This window comes from Tympanuchus pallidicinctus, unplaced genomic scaffold (assembly GCF_026119805.1).
Source record: "Tympanuchus pallidicinctus isolate F22 unplaced genomic scaffold, pur_lepc_1.0 scaffold15, whole genome shotgun sequence".
Taxonomy (NCBI): Eukaryota; Metazoa; Chordata; class Aves; order Galliformes; family Phasianidae; genus Tympanuchus; species Tympanuchus pallidicinctus.
The window spans coordinates 13,499,758-13,522,784 of NW_026294669.1; the positions used below are offsets into that span (position 1 = coordinate 13,499,758).

The following is a 23,027-nucleotide window of genomic DNA, read 5'->3' on the forward strand; positions in this document are numbered from 1 at the left end:
TGAAAAGCAAAGACAAAAACTCCTTTTCCATCTGTGACATCAGAATCAGTTGCTTGCTTATGACTTTCTTGAAAGAAAAAGTTGATGCCTTTGCTATCAGGACAGGTTTTAACGTAGCTGAATGTTGTGTGCAAGAAACACGACTTGCCACATTAAGCTAGCATCCATGCATCCAATTTCCTAATAACCAACATATCTATAAATATTCACAGCCACGAGTTTATCAAATTGTGGTACAAAATGTTTAAACCCAGAAGTGGCTCAACTATATTTGCCTAACTTTCTAAATATTTTTATATTCAGATAATTATGGATCATGTCTGTATATTACCTCTACATCTACAGTCAGAGTTGAGAACTCTCATGATACCAGCAACACACAACTGTCACATACTGAACTTCAATAGTAAGGATAAGACACGGCTTTTTTTTGTAATGTAAGAACCAAAAATACTCAAACACTTTCATCTTTACTAGGTTAAACAGGCCTGTGCTAATTAATGGTTCTTGTAATTGTGGTTTGGCAATTAAGGGTCCAATCACATAAGCATGCAGCTAATTGGATATTTACCCATACTTTTGTAACAGCCCTAACTTCTCTTCTCTGAGCCTCTCTGTACAGCAGTTCCAACCTACCAACAACTTCCTGTTTTTCCAGTTGTGCTGAACTGAATATATGTAGAAAAAACTATGACTGAGAAGAATTCTCATCTCCAGCATATGAACAAGCTAACAAAACATGCAGACCACAGATGGAGTAAAGAACTGTAAGAATGTTTCAGCCGCGTTGCTGACATGCAATAATGTGCCCAGCTGACATTTGCACAACCCAACATGCCTGTGAAATTCATTCTACACAAGCATTCTCAATAGAAGATGCTACCACAGCTCAACATTTAAAAATATTCTAAAAATAGTTGAGATCTCCATACATTGTCAGAACACCTCTGTGACATTCAGTTTATCAGGATCAGAGTCACTGAAGCATACGCTGTGTCTGGTCTGAAACCCTACAGCTTCATTTGGCTGCTAATTTAAGAACATGAACAGAGGAAATGGCAGCTAAGAAACCAATAGCTCATTGTGGCATGAAGAATAATTACAGAAGTCACAGTAGGCCAGTTAGGTTTCACTGGGTTAGTAAAGACGTTGAAGAGTACCTGTTTTTTAGGTGAAGATGACTTTGGTTTTCCTGTTTCTTGCTGGGGCAGTGCAGGACGACTGGCCTTATGAAGCACAGCCAAATCCTGCATGATTGAATTCAAAGCTTGCTGCTCATCTGCTCAGAAGAAAAAGAGAAATGTAAATGACTGTTAAAATTGGAAGTACGGCACTGCCTTATTTCCCAGTTAGGCAGGCGTGATTCTAAAATCCATCCTATATTGCAATATATAATTGCCAGATTACATTACTGCCATGCTGCAATACATACAGTCTGTCGTTAGCAGTGCTCAAGGAAATAAACAGCTTGATCAGTAAATATACTTAAATGGCAGGTTTAAAAAGTAGGGCCACATCACACAAGAGATCTCCTAAGCAGCTAAATTGTTTGAGCACCAACCGAAGACCCACAGTCTCAATTTTTTCCTGTTCTGTAGGACTGCATATTTTTGGGGGGGCTTAGAGAATCAAAGACCACTACCTTATGATAAGAAACCAGAATTGTGCATCACTGTAACACTGTTTAAAAATTGGAGACAAAAGCCACCACTTCCTCAGTCTTGCAATGATAATTCAAAGGGCAAACATCAGAAGCAATAAAAGATAAAAAAAAATTCCCTGAAATAATTTTAATACCAGCAGCTGTTCTTTCTCTTACAGGTCAATCCTTCTTCACTTTTCACCTCCAGCTACACAGTGACATACCAGAGCTTCTGGTTTTTAATGCTCATTCCTAAGAAACTCAAACACAAAGGTAGCAGATGACTAATGCTGCTGCGTGGGGAAGTGCTCTGGAGTACACAAGTTCTTTCTCACTTTCTCCTCCTTTCCCCCCCACACATACACTTCCCCATTTTTGTGGCCATTTTTTCCCCACTGGCAAAATTAATTTAGCCATGTGATGTACAAACATTACAATGTCATTGCTCTTGGAAGTTCACACTTGAAAGGCATGAGTAAGATTACTTCTAGCTGTTCAGGCTGAATGATCTCATAAACTGCTTAATAACAGTAGTGTAGTCTCCCTGCAATGGATGGCATTTGATGAAGTCTCAGTCCTGTGGCAGACCCACAATAAATTATCAAATGTACGATATCTAAATGGTTCCCGGAGTTCTGTGTAAGCATGCAAAGCTTCAAGGAAGGGGTTACCTTTGACAATGTATTAGAACTTTATTAGAACTTTAAGGAAAAGTCAATAGTAATGAATGGTAATTCAGTTCTACAATCTCAAAACACCACTCTATTTATAATACAACTAAGCTGCACACCTACCTAATTTGGGTAGAGAACCTCATTCAGGTAAAAAAAAACAAACCATAAGAACATGAACATATTCTCTTAAAGGAGAAAGATGCCTTGTTCAGTAGGAAAACCCAATCTTTAACCTCACCTCATTTCACACTGAAGAAATGACTGACTTACTATTATTCTGGTCTAAGAACAAACTGATCGAGGCTGAACAAACTCCAGCTCCACCTAAAAAACATTGATTAAAAGAGGTCTATCTTAATTTACCAACTGTGAACTTACTCTTAAACTGTTAATTTACACTGATTTTCAAATGTCCAGTCCCATGTACCCCTGTTGCATGTAAGGTAGGTCCAATCAAAAGCAAGACAGTCACAGGGAGAAACAAGCACTGAACCAAGGGACAATTTAGGAGCAAGAGGTTAGACAAATCAAATCAGTAAACAAATTTGTCAAATCAGGAAATGGTGGGATTTCAGTGTTGTAATTTAATAGGTTCTTAACAAATCAGAAAGCTGGGCTGATATTTAATAGCTCTGAGCATTGGTCACGTTGTCATTACTCATAAAGCTGCTTTTATAGATTTACATATCCCAGAGTTTAGTAGAAATGTTCAATGCCAGAACTGGTGGCATTCTTGCAGCTAACACTTGTTCCTTCTTCAAATGAATATGCACTTCGTAACTTGCCACAAACCAACTATTTCATGGTGTCATAGCCCATTCTAGCCCTCAGCGAGGTAAAAAGACTTCTTAGCTGTTAGTTGGCGTAGATATCATTCTTAACATTCACTGGGTAGCATATTTCATACAAAGGAAAGAAAAGCCTACTGAATACCCAGTGTGATTCTATAGTCATCTCACAAAAAACATCGCCAATCTAATTACTACTCTGTTACTGAGCACCAGGTAGGCTTCACTCACATAACAATAAAAGACAGACAAAAGTTTCTACTTCCCCCACTCTTTTTTTTTTTTTGTTTCCCCTTTGAGAATGAGCACAACTAAGTGATGCCAAGATTGACAGTCAACTCCTTCAAAGAACCAGTATGACATGAAAAACTGACATCAAATTTCAGATAATCCAAATATGCTACAGACTTAGAAAATCACAGTTATAGCACTCGAGCCCCGGCTTTGCATTACCATGACACAAGGCAGTATGATAACATGCTTTAGCACATACCCAGTGTTGTCAGCCCTACTCTCTCCCAGTCATTACCATTCAGAGCACAAGTATTGCTCAGTTTCTAATGCCACGAATCTCTATTTCCCATACTGGATTTTTCATTTATCACACAGTGAGAAGAAAATGCTTTACTCAAAAAAAAAAAAAAAAAAAAAAAAAAAAAGAGAAGTACTCTGAATAGCAGTAAAGCAGCTGAGCGTGCCTGTCACGTAGACATTACATGAGTTAACACAGACAAACACTTCCTAAGAACATATAAAAAAAGGCATTATGTGAACGTTCTCGCTCTTCAAGAGAAATGAGAAGTAACTGAATTTTTATGTAAGCTGCACTCAGAACTTACCCATAATGGCAGCGAGCCTGAAAACCTGAACTTCAGGGATGCGGTTGTCTCGTTAGCATTATTTTATTTCCTACAATGCAAATCCAAAAGACACAATTACTGAAGTGGCAAAGCGATGTAACGTAGTCAGCTTTTCACTTTTTACAAGCTTTTCTTTCCCTCAATATTCTATATACCAAACATGCATATCATCCGCAAATAAGAAAGGTAACATCCCCAAAGCTTCTCTGGTCTCAGAGCAAGGCATACAGACTTTCAGTAGGCACAAAGACCTAAATACTCTCCCAAACTTCAGCTGATTTTAGCTTATATCTACATCCCCAAACGACAATTAGTGGCTTAATTAGTCATATCATTCTACTACACGAGATATCTGCTACTCCAGGTTATAATGGATGGAGGCACCATCCTTGGAACAGCTTCCTGGATTTGGTGCTGAGCCCTGCCCTGCACGGTCGTGCTTTGAGCAGTGTGCAAAACAAGCAGCTCCAGAGGCCATCCTGCCACCCTCAGCCATTCTGAGATTCTCCTTCTATACAATTCTGTTACCTGCTGTTCAAAGCTATCTGCACGTGAAATCCAGGAAACAGAGGATAAATCTAGAGCCATCAGTATCTCCTGTTTATATGAACTAGAAAACCCATCAGAACAAAGAACATTACAGATACTTCCAACACCCTTGAAAACAGAAGTGATTTATCTTAAGATTTTACCCATTTGCCATTCTCACAGACAAGGCAAGAGAATATTTGTCGTATTTGTAACAGTCCTAATGATTAAATTAATTACTACATACATCCAGTGCAAAAAACCCTATTTCTGGATCTCAAAGTAATTTCAGTTCAGTTAGATAGGTCTATTCATTCTGAGTTTCTGCCATCGTGTCTCTTACATACCAATTTCACAGAAATAGCATTCATTTCATTAGGGAAAATAGAAAGCTTCAGGTACTTATGGCAGCACCTGCAAAGACTGTATTTTTCAGAAAGAAATTTGCACTGGAGAGCCATAGAACGTTTTCCCCTATATATTGCTTTCTGCCTACATAACAGATGACTGACACATCTGCTGTGTCTATTTCAAGCTCTATAACAGGAGAGCAGGCTCTCAAGCACTCTCTTGTACTACTCTCAAGGGAAAGAAATTGCCCTCTGGTGCTTTGGAAAATACTAAAGTCTGCAAGAGTATGAGAAGTACACCTGGCCTGGGCTGCCCTCAGACTCAAGACAGCAAACCCAGCTTCCCAGGCATCAGCTCCAGACTTCTTCGTGCATCCACCAGTAGGAAACAAAAATCTTACAAACCAACAAAAAAATCTGTTCTTTCATAACAGAATGAGAAAGCTGTAAAGATACAAAAGCAATGATCTCGAACCAACCTTCAAAGAGAAAAGCAGGGGATGGATTTTCATTTAGAATCATAGAATCACCAAGGTTGGAAAAGACCTAAAAGATCACCCAGTCCAACCGTTCACCTATTCCCAATAGCTCCCACTAAACCATGTCCCTCAACACAACATCCAGCCTTTCCTTGAACACCCCCAGGGTCGGTGATTCCACCACCTCCCTGGGCAGTCCATTCCAGTGCCTGACCACCCTTTCTGAAAAGTAATACTTCCTCATGTCCAGCCTGAATCTCCCCGGCCGTAGCTTGAAACCATTCCCCCTGGTCCTATCACTAATGACACGAGAGAAGAGGCTGACCCCCAGCTCACTACAACCTCCCTTCAGGAAGTTATAGAGAGCAATGAGGTCTCCCCTGAGCTCCTCTTCTCCAGGCTGAACATTCCCAGCTCCTTCAGCCTCTCCTCCTATGGCCTGTGTTCCTGACCCCTCACCAGCTTTGTTGCCCTTCTTTGAACACGTTCCAGGGCCTCAATGTCTTTATCTGCAAAACCGGCAGTAGCCAAATCCCTCAACATGAAGACAGAATCTTTGAGCCTTGCTCTTGGAGGATGCTAGGAGATCAGCTTTGCCTACTTAACCCGTTCTACCTACATAGCTTGAAATAACCTAAGTTCCCCCCTCCCATCTGATTCTTTGTCTTCTACACTCCTAAGAGCCAAAAAAGCAAAAGAGAATGTGTATTCTATCATTCCATACACTGTGTTTTTCATACTGTTAGCTCTCTTCAGGGATTTTGCAAAGAAAATTGCATTGCTCAGAAAACATTTTTAATTATGTATTTATTCCAACTATCTTGAAATGAGAACTGGTGTCACTTTCATAAATGCCAGACTTTACTATCTGTCTGATACATTAAACTTAAAAATGTGGCTCATGACTTTGAATGCAATATTTTAATACCTTCTTGTGAGCATTTCAAAGAAAACCAGAAGTTCTGAGCCACTTCAAATCTTTAAGAAAACAAGAACAGGTTCCATCTCCAAACAAAAACACCCCACACTTTTTTCCTCGACGTAGCTGCAATAACTGAACTTGGAAGCTCAAGAAATGTGAGTTATAGGGCTCATACAGAGCAAGCAAACTGAAAATGAAGAAACATTTTATGAAAAATACGCGAGTTCTTCCAGTTACAGGAATTCACTCCTTAGGCCTACTCTATGGCCTCGCTCATTAGAAACACGTAATCCACTGAATAAGCAACCACTTCTTTCCCCTCCTGACTTCTTAGTCCTGAGAAGATAAGAACAGAAAATATAATTTTCTAGGAATAATTTATGAAATTCTCACATGATCATTTCCAACCGAAATCCTGTTCCAACACAAAGTACGGTGACAATCCCGAACAAAAAGGGAGCGTACGTAGGGAAAACTGGAACCTGGAGAAAGATTCCAGAGAAGCAAAAGCAGCAAAATACAACAACAGATAGAAAAGCAAAATAAGATTATGCCAAGGTCTTGCAGCTTAAATTTGAATGTAATTAAAGAAAGGATGACAGAGTTGATGAAGGGATAAGAAAGGCAAACAAAGAATATCCTAGCAACAGCATTTGGGATATTGGGGCGGAGAGAAGGCCATTCATATTCATGACTCAGTTCCCCTCAGCGGCCTTCTGAGGAGACTGGGAGTCTTTTGGGATTCGGGAGAGCTGCTGCAGGAAGAACATATCCAGGTGATGCTCAGAAACTGCTTTTAGCCTTCTCATGGTAAAGGACACAAAGCCTGAGGGCAGGTAAGTCTTGCAGGCAGCAATCTAGCTGTAGAAACACTCAGTGCTAATTGTCCATGTGCATTTCGGTTTTGTACAATAACTGCAGCAGGGTCAAGCTACATAAGGGCACACGAACAGTGACACACACACCACATGTTCTCTCAGGACTTACTCAGTCACTTTAAAACAGCTTGTATTCCAGGATAAAATAAAAAAGCTTTAACCTCACACAGTGGAGGGAGAAAGAAAGCAGATGCTGTTAGAGGTCCATACTAAGCAAGTCAGCAGGGGTGTTTGAACCCCGTGGAAAACAGACACATCCAATGTGCAGAAATGAAATGGTTTCTACAGCATCCAACTTCATAGCACAAGCTCAGTTTTTAAAGAGGGACAATAGTCCCTACAGCTGCTGTAAGAGCTACCAGCTCCCCAGCATAGGAGGCAGTAAAGGCAGTGCACAAGCTCTCAAGAACTTAAGAGCTTTCAGGGTGCCTCCTATGTTCAAAGTCAAGAAGAAAAGCAGAGCAGCAACCAATGCATACAGTAACACTTCTGCTCTACAGAAAGCTGTTTCACACCTCTGAAGCTCGCTACCCTGCTACCACCACTGCTCAGGGTACCCCAGGATAGTAATGCCCTACAAATTTCCACTAAAATTAGCAAGGCTGACATAAGCTAGGTACAAGATACAACTTCACAGTTCCTGTCATTGCACCAAAGTAAAACAATGCAGTGTGAACTCCAAAGGAGATGCACTGTAATCATCCTAATCACAGGTTAAGATTAAATTGGAGATTACACTACATTAGGCATAAGCCAGTTAAACCAACAGAACAAGAAATCAAACTTTGTTAGCACTGCTTCTCAGAGACATGTACACAAAAATACCTGACAGAAAGAACCAGGTAAATATAAAGAACAGCATTCACACGTAACTCTGCACTGTACAGCAGGTAATCAGAACGATAAGACTGACACAACTCAGAGGAAGAATGAGGCAAAGTGGTTTTACCCCCAAATATTGCTTTTAAACAATCCAGTGTTCAGCCTCACACCAACTCCTATAAACCAAAGAAAGCAAGGCCGACGAAACACCTCAGATGGTCACCTTGTCAAACATGCCTACTTAACAATTAGCCAAAAATAACGTGCAGCACTGCTCATCACATTCTTGCTTTAAATCTAAAAATCAAACAAAGATAGAGTGCATTTTTAATGCTCTTTTATTGCTTTCATGGTTTCTTCCCTTCATTTTTATTTCCTTATCTACCTGTACAGAAATACACACAGGAGTCATAGGGAGGGTGCATTGCCAGGCACTGATTCTGTCAGCATCCCAGGGACAAGTCACTGAGAGTAGGTTTGGAGCAGAGATAATCCAGACAGGACAGATTCTTCCAAAACTACTTCCAATGAACTGTCTTGGTGCATTCAGCAGAACTATACAGAGTACAGTTATAAAAAATGCAAAAGCTTCATAGATACAAGGAACCGGCAGCTCAAGATCACATAAAATCACCCAGAGAAATCGCAGTTCTAAATATCCATTGGCATAACTGACCTGAATTTAGCGTGGCAAGCATGGGTGAAAATTCAGAATTGTTGAAATTCTTAAAGATACCCAAAAAAAGATAACTGCACACACAGGGAGGTAGAGGAGAACATTTGATACAAATGTAAACACAAACATCAGACAAAAAACACTTCAGTCTTTTCCAAGGATCTGCAACCCCAAATCATAAAGGGCAGGAAAAATGAAGCAAAGAGCAGTAACAAGAAAAATATCAAGGTGGTAACATAAAGCTCTGTTAATAATTAGAGTCCAACAATTACACATCAGATGTTAACTCTGTTTCAGAAAAATTCCCTTCTTGAAAACAAGAAACTAAGCTTAAAAGGTGAATAAAATAACTAATATTCTCTCACACACAGCATTATGAGATCTTTTAAAATGCAAAGGTACTGAAAATGAACTGGTGAAAGACTCTTACAACAAACTAAGCAGCTGTTAAAACAGTAATATCTCCCTCCTAGGCTCTTCTGCTACATGTCCCTCTGGATTCTGAAGCACTCTGCCTTTATCTTATCCCACCTGGGAGATCAGCTGCACTGGTCAGCAGATACAGAGGCTGCACCAGGGAGGGCTGGCAGACAGCAGAACCTACAGCTGGGCTGCCTGGTGATGCCCAGAGCAAGGAAAAGAGGGACAGTGTGGCACAGCACCTCCCACAGCCAACTGGCAGCTCAGGGCAGTAATTCAGGACTGACTTGCTGTCCTCCATTCACAGCACAACACACAAACTGGATTCCCTGCTTTTTTTTTTTCCCCACTCTAACTACCCATATTTTCAGAAACATCATTACCCAACCATTAGAACCTGAACAGCTAACCTAAACCTTGCTGCCACTAGAATGTTTGACAGAACAAGAAACAAAACACATGCAGTGCTCTTCTGCAGAAAGAGAAATTAGATCCCTCATTCATTTCCTGCAAAACTACTTTGATTCTGCCTTTCCAGATACTTCAAGTCTTGTTCTGACTCTATAGCTTAGTCAGCACTAAACTTTATCCTGAATTTCTCACTCTCTCATAGTTAAACAAGCTTATTCAGAGCCCCGAGCTGTTTTAACCTACTGTACAGATAGAGCAGTTTGAAACATATATCATACCCTGAGCCAACTACTGGTATCAGCACAACAGGCTTCAGAAATCAGTGACTTCCAACTCATGCAAAACCACCATTTCTTTTCCAAAATCAAATTACATTAGATGGACAACAAATCCTCAGATACACATTCTACTGAACTGAGCTGGTGAGACTGCAACTGCTGTTACAAAATAGGAAGAAATGGTCAGCGTCCATTTTTTGAATGCCTTTGGGAAAAAAAACCAAAACAACCCAAACCAAAAGGATATATCCAAAGCACAGCACTGTGTTAAGGGAACAGAAATGTCCCCATCTGCAACAGCTCAGAGATGCAATGAACTATTGGTAACAGATGTCAGATGAAACGTTATAAAGACCCAGACATGCACAGGAGTCTAACAAAGACTGCTCCCAAAATGAGTGCATCAGCATTTTGGACCATTCCTATAAATATCTGCATATACCTGGAAAACTGCAAATGTTGCGTAAAGAACTGAAAAGGGTAAAGGAAAAGGCCAGAGGTAGCTGATATTTAGCCCCACATCAGTTGAGAATAAAATACTGTAATAATTGGTATCTGCAGCAAACTAAAAGCAAAAATGCAGTAAATGTTTTGGTTTCAAGATCTGCTATTAGTGCTGAGCAAAATACAGCTTCTTTAAATGATTAGAGATCAGTTAACAGGACTAATTACAGCAATTATCCTATTTTGTGCTTTTCCACACAGTTATTTTAATTATTTGCTTAAAAATCTGAATTAAGTAACAGAAAACTCAGTTGACAGATTAAAATATTCTGAGATCAATTTTCCTATGTAGCAGAAAATCCCAACAAAAAGGACTCCTTACAGATGGGCAATGATTAGGCAGCCACAAATCACAAGATGCTGTTGTGCTGTACTGCTGTGCTTTGTATAAATGATGCTGTCCATTTTAGAACACCATGGAAGCTCATCTCTCAGAGTGCTTTGCAAAGCAAACTTGAGAATAAACTGAAAGACTCAATGGTCAGTGACACATGTGAGACTTCCACCTGCTGGTTCCTGGCCTGATTTGACACCTTCATGTACCATTGATCAGCTCCAAGAACAATGATGGTGATATGAAAGAGTTATAAAAGTCCTGGAAGACATGAGAAGCAAGGGCACAGATCTTAAATGACTTTTCTCATAAAAATGCAAAGTAAATGGTAATTTAGCTGCTGTTGAGTTTATAGAAAAGTGATACTTTAGAGATAAGCATCTCAGCACTTAGAGCATTATCCATGAAGTAACTGCAGTCTAGGAATGCTAATCTCTCTACACTTCCTTTACAGCTGATAGGTGGAGATGAGAATATTTAGAGTTCCAAGGCACTTAAATACAAGTTTCCTGCTTTGAATGAAGCTCTTCTTTCCAAATGGCATCGAGAGCCTCTGTTGGCTACAGCCTTTCATAAACCCACTCCAAGTACAAAAAAAGATAAGGCAATCATTGACCCCAAATAGAAAACATCTACTCTCCTCAGCAAGATCTTTTTCTTCACCTAATTCAACTTGTATAGAAGTTCATTTCCTGCACCTGTTATTGCTTCGGCAGCAGCCAAAGCACCCTCTCTGACAACTAATTTCTCAACCTAACTGAACAAGGACTTTGCTTTCACTTCAAGCAAGTCTGCCTGAAAAGTTACAATGCTTTCTTATGAGCTGTTTACCATTCCAAGAAAATAATAATTAAAAGGAAAAAAAAAAAAAAAAAGCATTTTAATTTAAAGAAAGGTCACAGCAGATGAAACTCCTGGACAAACACCACAGTGACACCCTGCAGAACATTTCAGTGCTGCTAATTCTACAGTAGAACATACTAGCTAAATTGATTGCTCCTGCTCCTATCCATTGCCCAGCCCTACTTCTATCTGAGAGCACATTTCCTCATGAAACGTGATAAAAAGGCACTAGACGTGGTTATTTGTAGCCCCAGAGATCTGTATCACTGCCTCCAAATCACTCCCTTGTCTCCGAAATCTATTATCGCCACAGCAATGCGAAGTCTCACAGCATCAAACCTTCACAATTCCTCACCAGTAACAAAGATGCGCCTTACACAAATAGATTAAGGCTGCTAACATCACACAAAAGTTTACGTTGTTACTGAGTATAGCAAGACATCATTGTAACAACTGCACACATGCAGACCAAAATACTTTAGGGATGTTGGTAACTTTGTCCTAATCTACTGCTCGAAATGAATTAAACACCCCCCATATGAGGCCTCTCAAAGAAAACAGGTGAAATTTTAACCCTTACAATCTCTCCAGGCCAGCGTCCTAGCAAACCTTACAGCTGGATTTTAACACTTCTGTTTCTTCTCCAAAGGTCTCAGGGTGCTTCCGGCAGCTTCTGCTCCCCTTGGGAGGCCTCCTGCTGCTTTTCAGGAGGGGCACCAATGTTTAAGTTCCATTTTTAACTGCAAAGTCAAAATATTTACAACGGGGACTAAAGATGTTACAATTAAAAGCATCACCAGCCACAACTGTAACAGAATGATTTGTATCCAAGCTGGGACAGCAGACAAAACCCTGCTTTTCCCTCCCATCAAGGAGAATTCACAGCACACACCTTAAAAGAACACGGTACTTCTCACTTCCTTATGACAGCACTCAAGGTCACTGGTTAAGCCAAAGTTCACAGAAATGCTTAAGTTTGCTTACTGTCTGTGTTTACCTGCACTAATGGCATTACCAATTCCTGCCATCTTCACAGCTCTAACAACATAAGATGTTGCTACAAGCAAGAAATTCAATGTTAAGAGTGCCCATGAACTAGAAGAGTGAACCACACATACCCTACACATATTATTCCTTAAGCAAAAATAAAACAGCTGAGAGAAAAAGCTCTCTCAGAAGCAACTGAGTAGCGCTGCTCACAGCCAGAGCATGCCAGTTAACACGAGAGCAATTACACACAGCACCGTCGATTTCACTTCTGATTGCACACAGACAGAAGCACATCCCTGAATGCCAATAACTAACTCCTCCTCAGTGCATCCTTCACTTCTGTGACCAGGATAGGCTAAAAGACAACCGCCAGGGGGAAACGAACCAGATAAATAAAGTCACCATCTATTTCCACAGCCAGTCTTAGAACCTGTCTTCAGGTGACTAAACTGAGAAGTTTTCTTTTTTCACCGCTGTAATCATCGTATTTGACAGCACCTTTCACACGAAACAACGCTCACTGATTTCACAGTTGCAGCTGTTTTAATCACAGCTGAAAAATCACACCATTACCATTTCAAATCAAGCACCAAGAGAGCTGAACACAGCACTACCCACCAGCTACCTGCCTGGCTTCCTGCTGTGCCACCAGCACAGACAGCATCTCATTCTAGGGACGTTTTCACATCTTCACTATGAAAATACATACCTCATTTTCCATTTCAATTTTGCAACAGATCAAGGAATCCTTAGGGAACAGCCTTTGCTACAGACCACCTGAGCTATTCCTTGGAACTCACATTTCCAACATGGTCTAAAAAACACCACTGCTGAATCAACCACCAATTCCACACTAAAACATGCAATAACAACAGCAAACACGCAGAGTAGCAAAACCAACCAGGAGCCACAGGGATGAACAGACTCAGACCTCCTGTGCTTGGAACAGCACCCAGGGCCCCATATTAGCACTGAAACACTGACCAAGTGCATTCTTACATACATTAACGGGAGGGGGGAGAACTGTGCACACACACTGCACATGCTACACAAAATCCAAAGAGTTTTTTTTAACCACTTTGGTGCATCACTTTGGTAAGCAGCCTCACCTAACAAGGCAGGTGTAAGCTGACAAGCTTTGAAGGTTTTATCCACGTTCAGTCTGCACAGTTTTTAACCTGGATGCCCCACATAAGCCAATATGATAAAATACCACCAAGCTACCGAACACAGAAGCCTTTCCTCATTTTGCGCTTTGGTAACAGTATTTCTCATGAACCAGAAAATAATTCATTGCAGTTTTTCACCACATTTGAAGCCAAATGAAACAAACAAACAAAAAAACTAGCTTTGCACATCCAAAGCAAATGCATGAAGATGGTGCATCTACAGAACATTTCCTGCCTACTGCTTTCACAGCACACAGCTCAGCAAGTGGAACCAAACTATTACAGTAACATCTAAGATGCCACATGTCAATATTTTTTTTCACAACAGAGAAAATGAAAAAATCCTCATAAAGACAGCCAGTGTGGTAACTTACAGACTCAAAAATTGGGAGATTATATGAGGGAAAGGTTCACTGTGCAAGAGCACATCTCATCACTGTTTATGGCTACAGTTCCTCTAAGTTTGCATTTCTGTCAAAGGAGCAGCTTGCTGCCCACTGTAACCGCTGCTTTCCAGCCGAGTTGCAGAGCCAAGCAGGAGATCCAGGGCAAAGAGGTGACTGAAACTGCCAAACCACCTGACCTCAGGCAGCCACCGCAGGACCTCCAACACAAAGGCAGGAGCAGCAATTCCTGCTGAAACTGCCCACTGAGCAGCTCTGGGTTTTAAAAGATCTTTTGAAAGATAGCATGTGTGACACTGAGATCCTGGGCTGTTTGGTCTTGATACCTTGGTCTGATCTGTACCAAATGAACTAAAAAGAATGGACATATGCATAATTCCAGTAGAGTAGGCTGTGGCATGAAGCAGTCCTCACTTTCACTGTGTCATAATGACACAGAGTCACTATGATTTAGATACTCAGTACCAGAACAAATCTGACGACAAGCTCTTGTAAGTCATGGCATAGCAAAGAGCAAAGACCCCTGCATGTACATACTGGTTAAAATATAGGACAAGCAAAATTCGTGCTTTCCAATGGAACCAGGGTGCTAAAGGCTTCCACAAGGCTCTGAGCTGTTCAACAGATTCTGAATTATCCAAGAAACAGGAACAAGGTAAAAAACCTGCCAACACTGTGCCTGTCATGGATACTAGGGGAAGTGGTGGAAGTGCTCTTCAACAGACTGAGCGGAGGAGAGATGAGTGGAAGTGATGGTGTGGGGAGAACCAGTCACAAATTTACACAGAAGAAAAAGAACTAAAGGGCTCAGCATTGAAGTCTGCCTGCACTCAGAAAGAAAATTTAATGTTAGGAATTACTATGAACAAAATGAGTACAAAACAGAACACTGCCCATCTTGACTACAACTATCAGCTCTGGAGACCTCAGCTCCAGAAGAGGTTGTGTTAATATAGAGCAGTTTCAGATGCATCTGCTCATGCTAATTACTGGAAGAAGAACGCTGGAGTATGTTTTTTCTGATTTCATTATGGATTAAGGCTTTACCTAAGACCTGTCAGTCAAAGCACCAGTAACGTGTAAATTCTCCTTTGAAAGTCTCACTTGGTATTCATGATAGCAGTAATACCACAGGCACAGAGACTTCATAAATATTCTCTAAAGAGAATGCTTTATCACTGGGCTGTGGTAGCGCGCAACAAAAAGGCAGAACGCCTGTTCAGGTATGGTAACACCGACATAAACTACCTTACCACAACAACTTACTTCAAAGAAATAAAATGTATAAAATCCTTCCACGTTACGATACGTTTTTTTTTTTTTGCCAACAGAAGCTGCGTGGAACCCCAGAAGAACTTGTTTTCAGTCAGGCTTCCCATCACGCAGCAGACGCGCACTCCAAACCAGAGCAATTGCACGTGCTGGCAAACAGATGTGGAACTGCAGAAAAGGCCCATTTTCCTGAAAAATATCTTAGTGAGCCCTGGTCCTGTATGGCCTATATAAGAAAACTAACCTGAAGATTAAATTCACCACAGATAAGGTGCTATCCTTCGGGAAGAAGATAACTCAAATGCACATTTATGAAGGAAGATACCTGATTTTACAGATGCTAATACAAGCTCCCATGTTAACAAATGGAAGAGCCAATGATGTTGTTGAAAGCCAACCAACCAACCAAAAAAAAAAAACCAAAAAACCAAAAAACCAAACTAAAACACCCATCAAAAAACCCACCAAAACCAAAACCAAACTAAAACCACAAAACCAAGACGAGCACACACCCTGAAGTGACATTTTAATAGGGCTGCCACCTCACTTCTGATGGAACTTATAGAGTAAGTTATTTATTCTGCTGCAGTAAGTCTTGGACTGGGGAACTTTGCAGAAAGATGCAGACACATCAGAGTCCAATGGGAGCTGATGACAACAGGAGAAAATATGATCGGTGAAGAAAAGGCCTTTTGGTAGAGTTTGTGAAGTCCGAAATAAGAGACAGAGGAACGGTCTTCATGTCTACAAACAACACAAACAGTACAGAAATCATCATCCTGCATGAATAATAGAAGGAGCACTGGGACTAACTGGCTTAACTAGAACCAAGACAGACATAAGTTAAATATTAAGAAAAGCCTCCTAACTGTAACAACAGCTACGTTATGTGCCAGCTATAAATAGAGCAGCAAAGAGGTGTGGTATTCCCCTCTTTGGAGCTTTTCAAGACCAGATCAGAATAACATTTATCAGATATAATATCAGAATATTTGTTTCTGCTTCAGAGCAGGGAGTGACCTCATAAAATCCTTTCTTACACATCTGTCATTCCTTCTTTTATCAAAATGAAATCTGTTTATGAGTGTTATCATTCCTGAGCTTCAGAATTACAGCCATTGCAACTTCAACAGCTGAAACATTTGAATTCTGTTACAGAAAGCACTACTGCTGTCAAACTGTTACTTGGCAGAAAATACTTCAGGAACACAAAAGCAGCATATTTTACTACTGCAGATAATGCACAGAAGCAGACACATACGTGACTGAATGGGCATACGGAAAGTGAGTGAGGAAAGACCAGGAAGTGAAGAAGATGAGGAAACAGAGGCTGAAAACAAAGCTACAGCGAAGAAAAAACATCAGCCTGAAGAAAATGGTTTTGCTCATGTATGAAAAACTAGGTTATGTCTGCCAGCACCGTTTTGAAGCATGCTGCAAACAATGCTCTGGCCTGGCTCAAGTAAGGCCAACTTCAAGTGACCTCACAAAGCCGGGCTTCAAGCTGTGCTGTACATGCATTTGTAGGGAAAGCATCTCCTAGAGCAAAGAATGAAGAGCAAGATCCCAACAGGATCCCGCCTCTCCTCCATTCATTGATACCAAAACTTCTGCAGCTCCTCAGAAGATACAGTTAAGGTGGATGTATTTAAGACATCTCAGAAAAAAAAAACAACGCAAAAGTATTCTAAATCTAACACTCAGGCTAACGAGCACCCACAAGCTACTTGTGTCAGTATGAAATCAAGATCTCACACTGATGTGCACTGGTGAGAAGCACAACTTGCACACTGCATTCTGACTGATGCCCCTGTGCTCAGCTGCATCTTGTAAAATAGCATTGGGAACAGATGAGCAGTGAGAGCGTGTGTGACCTATTTCTTAACACCACAAAATATCAGAATGCTAAAGCAGCAATTTATGTCTTTAAAAAATAAAACTATCTTTACTCCTACACAGAAATTGTGGTTAATAAAATGTCACTAAGATTTGTTAAATGTAATACTACATCAGCTATGTGTCTGAATTGCCAAAGCTTAAACTTAATTTCTAAACTTTGGGGACAGCAAATTTAATGTTTGGTAATTAAATAAACTAATAGAAATATGTACATTAGCAAGGAACCCCATCTAGGCTTGTCATAAACATGAAACTAAGTTCCCCAAAAATAACAAAGTGCAATTAATGATTGCCTACTACATCGATGGGTCTATACAGATGTCAAACATAACAGCAATGATCCAAAAATAAGCTTTCCAAATCATCTGTCCTTTGCTCTGCTCCCACCCTGGTGGCACAAACACCTTTCAGTGTGTTTGGAGGGAGAGGGGGAAAACCAACAGAGGAAATCGCTCTCATCATTCCCATGTAGCAGCTTATAAGAACTCAGGGTTTACAGCTCAGAGAATGCTCAGGAGGCACTGAACAATGTAGCAAAAACAAATTACATGTTATTCATTACTTCCAACTGAGTTTGCCAATGTGAAAAGCCAGCCTGCAGGAAGATAACTCAGATGAAAGACAAAAACTGATATCTATGCTGCTGATAATCAAAGCTTTTTTTTTTTTTTTTTTTTTTAAATAAAATTAATAATAACCTTAAAAACCTGACTTGGGTCTAAATATTAACACTTTACTTTAGGAAACTGTAAGAAAAGAAATGCAAAGTCAAAACTAGAAGCATGTATTAAACCTACAGCATGATTACTTTTCTTGCTTTCTCCAGGATAAAATTGTATTGTCATAATAAAGCAAACACCCTTTGCATCTCACCACAGTCATCTTTAACTGCTGTGGCTTTGCACCCTGAGCAGCTCTCCTGCAAACCAGAGCACACTGAGGGATCTGCAGCCACATGGGAAAAGCTATTTTTGCTGAAAAGCATTTAAGAGCTCATCAAAACAAAGAAAACAAACAATCAAAAATTAGGTAAGAGCTTTCTTACTGTAACTGTCAACCTTATACAACAAAACACAATTCTTTATGCTATGTTAAAAGAAACTCCACTTGTCCCAAGCACCTGTCTATTTACACGTGTCAGCAGAGCTCTTGGGGTTCCCAAATACCACAACTCTCTTAGAGAAAGTTTCCTCTGACAGTTTACAAGCCTCAGCATGCCAAGGCAAGCAATTTGGAAACATCTGTTTTCTTCCCCATAGTCTTCCATTAGTATCAGGTAAACCACTGACAGCTCATGGAGACAGACGGCTCACCGACTGGCTGCTCAACAACACAGACTGTGCACACATTTCTCTCCAGAAATGAGTCAATTTGACTGATATCACTTTGCTATTCTACTTTACCAAAACAGAATGAAACCTTGGGGGGGAAAAAAAAAAAAAAAAAAAGCAAACCCAAATCAATGACACACGGCCTCACTATCTGAATCAATAACCACGTTCAATACATTTTGGTGGCAACTGTGACAGACCAAAACGTGTAAATAAAGCCAGAAACATAATTAAGCTTTCATCTTTGAATATATGTGGAAGAAAGCAGATAAAATAAACAGTGTGAGCAAGAAGGGATTTTTTTTTTTTTTTTTTTTTTTTGTAAAATACTTTTGTTATTTGTAAATGACAACGAAGGGTAAGGAACAAAAATACAAGAAAATTCCTCTAAGGTGTTGCAGTGTCACATAAATCCCAACTCATCACCGCCCATCCCCATAAAACGATCCATAAAGGAATTCCATAGGACAGAACACTTCCTTGGGCTTTCTGCTAATAAGCGCTACGCCATGGAGGAGGCAGAGACATTGTGCGAGATCAGCGTGCAGACGTTCATTCTGCACACACAGGCTTTGCCATAGGCACAGGCACACGTTTCTGAAGGCCTCCTGCACCCCGCAACGTGCTGCATTGTTCGAGGAGGAAAAATATCTGAGAAACGCTTCCCGCATGGCCCGAAGGCCCCTTCTCTCAGGGCAGCCCCTGCCGCCTTCCACCACCATCACAGAGAGGACACAATGCAGCTGAGCAGCACCCTGCTTATTTAACGCAATAATTCCACAGCCAAGAACCGAAACCGTATTTATGAACCGAGGAAACCAGAGGAAAAAAAAATCCTCGTGGGTGCCCCAGTGCACCTTAAAGGCAAATGGGGGGGAAAAATAATCACCACGCATTCACTTTTTTTTTTTTTTTCTTTTTTATCCCTCCACAGAAACACCGTGCGGATTCTGACCCACACCTACGGCTCCGCTACGGCAGCACCGCGGCTCTCAGACCCCCAGGACTCCGCCGCCCCCTCGCGCCTCCCCGCGGCCCAACCCGGCCCAGCACGGCCCCCCGGCCCCGGGCCCGACCTGTGTGACGGCGGAGGCCGGGCGGCGGCGAGGGCCCCCCCGCGCTGCCCCGCGGTGGCGGGCGCAGGCCCGGCGGAGCAGGCGGCGCGGAGGGAGCGGCCAGGTTTCCGGAGAGGAGCCCACCCCCCCCCGGGAGGCGGGGGGGAAAGGGCCCCGGGCCCGCACGGTGGGGAAGGGGACGGGAGGCGCGGAGCGGCCGGTCGGCGAGGAGGCGGCGGGGCCCTCGGGGGGGCCGACGGGGCCGCGGTCGGGCCGAGGAGGGCGTCCCGTCAAGCGTGAGGCGACGGCAGCCGCTGCCAAGCGAAAGCCCCGCCTCCCGTTCCGCCGAAACTCGTGACGTCGCCGCGCCGCCGGCAGGAGGGCAGGAACGTGAGACGTCACCGAACGCGTCACGGCCTGAGGGCGGCCGGCTGCTTCTGCGCACGCGCAGGAAGTGGCGGCGCAAAGCCGCGGCTGAGGGAGCGCGCGCACCGCGGGGGCGGGGAAGGCTCTGCTGTAACGCTGCTTTCTGTGCTACACACAGGTGTACCAAACCTGCTGCTGGGAAAGGCAGCGTGCGAGCAGAGAGCAGGGCCAAGGACGGTTACAACTGCGAAAGTCTCCAATGAGAAGTATTGGGAGTTAGTACTTGAGGACTGCTTTCCTTTGCTACACAAAAAGCTTGAAAAGACTGCAAAGTAGCTCTGCCACTGATATATGCAGCAGAACAATAAAAACAAGTGTTACCATCTTAAGAAAACAGGAGCGCGCTGGAGACAGACCTGGAGATGAGCATATCCAAGAAAGGCACAAGGCTCTGAATCGTACTGTACTAAGAACTGGAACACTGACATGAAGGAGATGCAGTCATCCTTCTATGTTATGACATGCTGTTCTACAATTGGCCAAATTGTCAGCCTGTTTATGAAATGCCTGCTGTGACCTAAAGTCTTCAACTAGAAAGCTTAAGAGGTGACCTTTTGTGCTAAGTGACAGGGAAAGAGCCAAGAAAAATGCTGACTGCATGTGATGCACTTGCACCACCAAGCACAGTCAGTGATCCACAGCAGCTTACACAGCTTTGAGAACACTTCCAGTGCTTCCCTTGCCTTCATGTTCCTGTTCACAGCTATTTGTCAGTTTTAGTATCTCGCAAATTGATTTCATTCATGGAAGGATTAGTATTAAGTAGTTTTTGAGGACTGCTTTCCTTTGCTACACATGAAGCTTGCAAAGACTGCAGAAGAATGTCTGCCCCTTTCCTTTGCATTTCTGCACAAAGCCCTGATAGCACAGAGCACTCTCAGTGCATCACCACAGCCATGTAGGGGTGCTCTACTTCATCCCCATAGGTACGCCACAGTAATGTGGGATAATATCTAGAACACAGCAATTTCAGCATTTGGAGTGAGATTAGCAGCCAAATATTGACTTTGAGAATACAATAATGTATGTATGTTTGTGTATATATGCATATAAAGCATACACAGTGTTTATAGTTAATGTACACACATACATGTATATTATATATAATATCATATATAAGGAAATCAACACAGTATTTACAACACTGACTCATATTAAGCTCAGTCCAAACCCAGGGGTATGGTTCTAAGATAAGGTGTAACAACACTGGAGCAAAACACTGCTTATCAAAACAGTATGATTGCTGATATGGAAAAAGAAGAGGATAAAAATAGATGACAGAAGTTGCAATAAAGCATATTAGTTATTTATGCATTCAATACAAACACTACATAAGCAATGGATGTTGGGAGGAGCGCGGGTGGAAATTACAGGGTAAGCACATCTTAGGATAGCCTACTCAAGTAATTGACTGCAATCTGGCAGCATGGCTCTATCTTGATTCCAGAACCAATACTTCATTGCAGTAAGAGGTTCTCACCTAGCACACTGCTTGAGACAAGTGGCTCTATTAGTTAACACTAAAGCTATAGCTTTTAACCACTTCAAATAGGCATAAACCAACTCCTTCTAGTGGCTACACTGTTATCCCTCATTCCCCCTCCTGCCAGGTCTGTATCCCTGCCACTCCTTCCCATAGCTGGCACTATATTACCATGCTGTTACCATCTTTTTTACTACAACCATAAAATAATAGTTACAAATCTTTGAAACTGCTGATTTAATCAGGTGTAATAACTGGCAAAGGAACATGCTTTTCGAAACTCAGTGGGTAAGGGAAGTTAAGACAGCTTCTCCTAGGAATTATAACTAGTGTAAAGTCTGTGATGCCAGAATGCCTTGCATAATTAAGATCCCCCCTCATAAGCAGAAGAGCTAACATTGTTTATAAATTTATATCCAGCCCACAAGGATTCAAACCACATTAGTTCATGTCTTTGTTGGTCCTACCTGGTTCCTATGCAGCTCTGTCTTTCCATGACAGGAGGATTTCTGAAATTCCATCTACTTCCAATGCAAACACACCATCATTGTCAGGTTGATGCCAAAAGACAGAGCAAACAGTTCTTTATTACACCTTTCCACCTAGAAGCCCACACTTGAGATCTGAAGTGAGAAACAAATTCTTCAGATTGCATAAAGCTATGACTAGCATTTACAGCAGCTAATTCCTTTACCACCCAAAGAAGTTATTCAACATGAGGACAGAAAAGACAACAAAAAGATCTCAATTGAGAGATGACAGCTAAGGAAGCTCCTATCTACCACCACTTTGAGACTTAAGATGAAACAAAAAGCAATGACACAGGAAAAATATCAACATTCCTGGTTGTAATTCAGACTGCTTTAGACACAAATATCTGACAAGGGACTTCCTCCTCCCACCTAATAGATGCATTTCTTACTAAGACTGACATCTCCCATCATACTAAATTTTCACTTTAGAATGCATTCCTGCTAAGTGAGATATGTGCATGCTTTCCTAAAGATTGTATAGGATGTTCTATACAACTGTTCAGAAGAAGACTAAGCTACAAAAGCTTGTAAGAGGCAACTGTTGCCTCATTTGTTTGTTTACTTTAAGGCAGAGCACACATTACTGAAGAGTAAAACTGATCAGTCTATATCTGAATAATTAATATTCCTGCAAAGCATAAGACAGAAGGCTTATAAAAAATCCCCTTTGAGGAACTACACTGTTTTCATAAATGCAAAGCTCTACAACATATTCGGACATAACACTGGACCACACAGCAAGGTAGCAGTTAATAAGCGCCCATTTATCAGTTCAATGATTATATGGTAGTAGGTAGGCAGAGTAGGAGAAAGTTTACCAGAGGTAAATGTCAAAGCAACCTAGGAGATTTTTACTGGACTGTAACATTCTGACATTCTACTCTGCTCATCTGCACTGGACAGTAAATGTTTAAATTTCAGTGTCTGAAACATCAGTCTCCTCAATGTCTCCTAAGGTTTCTCAGTCTTTTTCCCCACATTCACCCGCCTTGTAAGATAAATAAAAACAGAACAATCTTCCCTGAACTTCACTGACCTGTATAAGATTTGGGTGTC

At 41.5% G+C, this 23,027-nt stretch overlaps 1 protein-coding gene across 5 annotated transcripts in view; it reads right to left on the minus strand.

The window, feature by feature from the left end:
* MAP3K2 (mitogen-activated protein kinase kinase kinase 2) overlaps nt 1-23,027 on the minus strand; it is a 46,353-nt gene that overhangs the window by 22,100 nt on the left and 1,226 nt on the right. The window contains exons 2-5 of one of the 5 annotated variants that reach the window (XM_052674571.1): nt 21,906-22,061; nt 3,944-4,013; nt 2,587-2,640; nt 1,161-1,279 (exon numbers count right to left, since the gene is read on the minus strand). In XM_052674571.1, coding sequence (XP_052530531.1) covers nt 1,161-1,279; nt 2,587-2,640; nt 3,944-3,947 — 177 coding nt within the window. In that variant the 5' untranslated portion in view covers nt 3,948-4,013; nt 21,906-22,061. Of the gene's footprint in view, nt 1-1,160; nt 1,280-2,586; nt 2,641-3,943; nt 4,014-19,550; nt 19,651-21,905; nt 22,489-23,027 lie in introns of those variants that run through there. The other 4 variants (XM_052674574.1, XM_052674573.1, XM_052674576.1 and 1 more) reach the window with 4 other exon arrangements.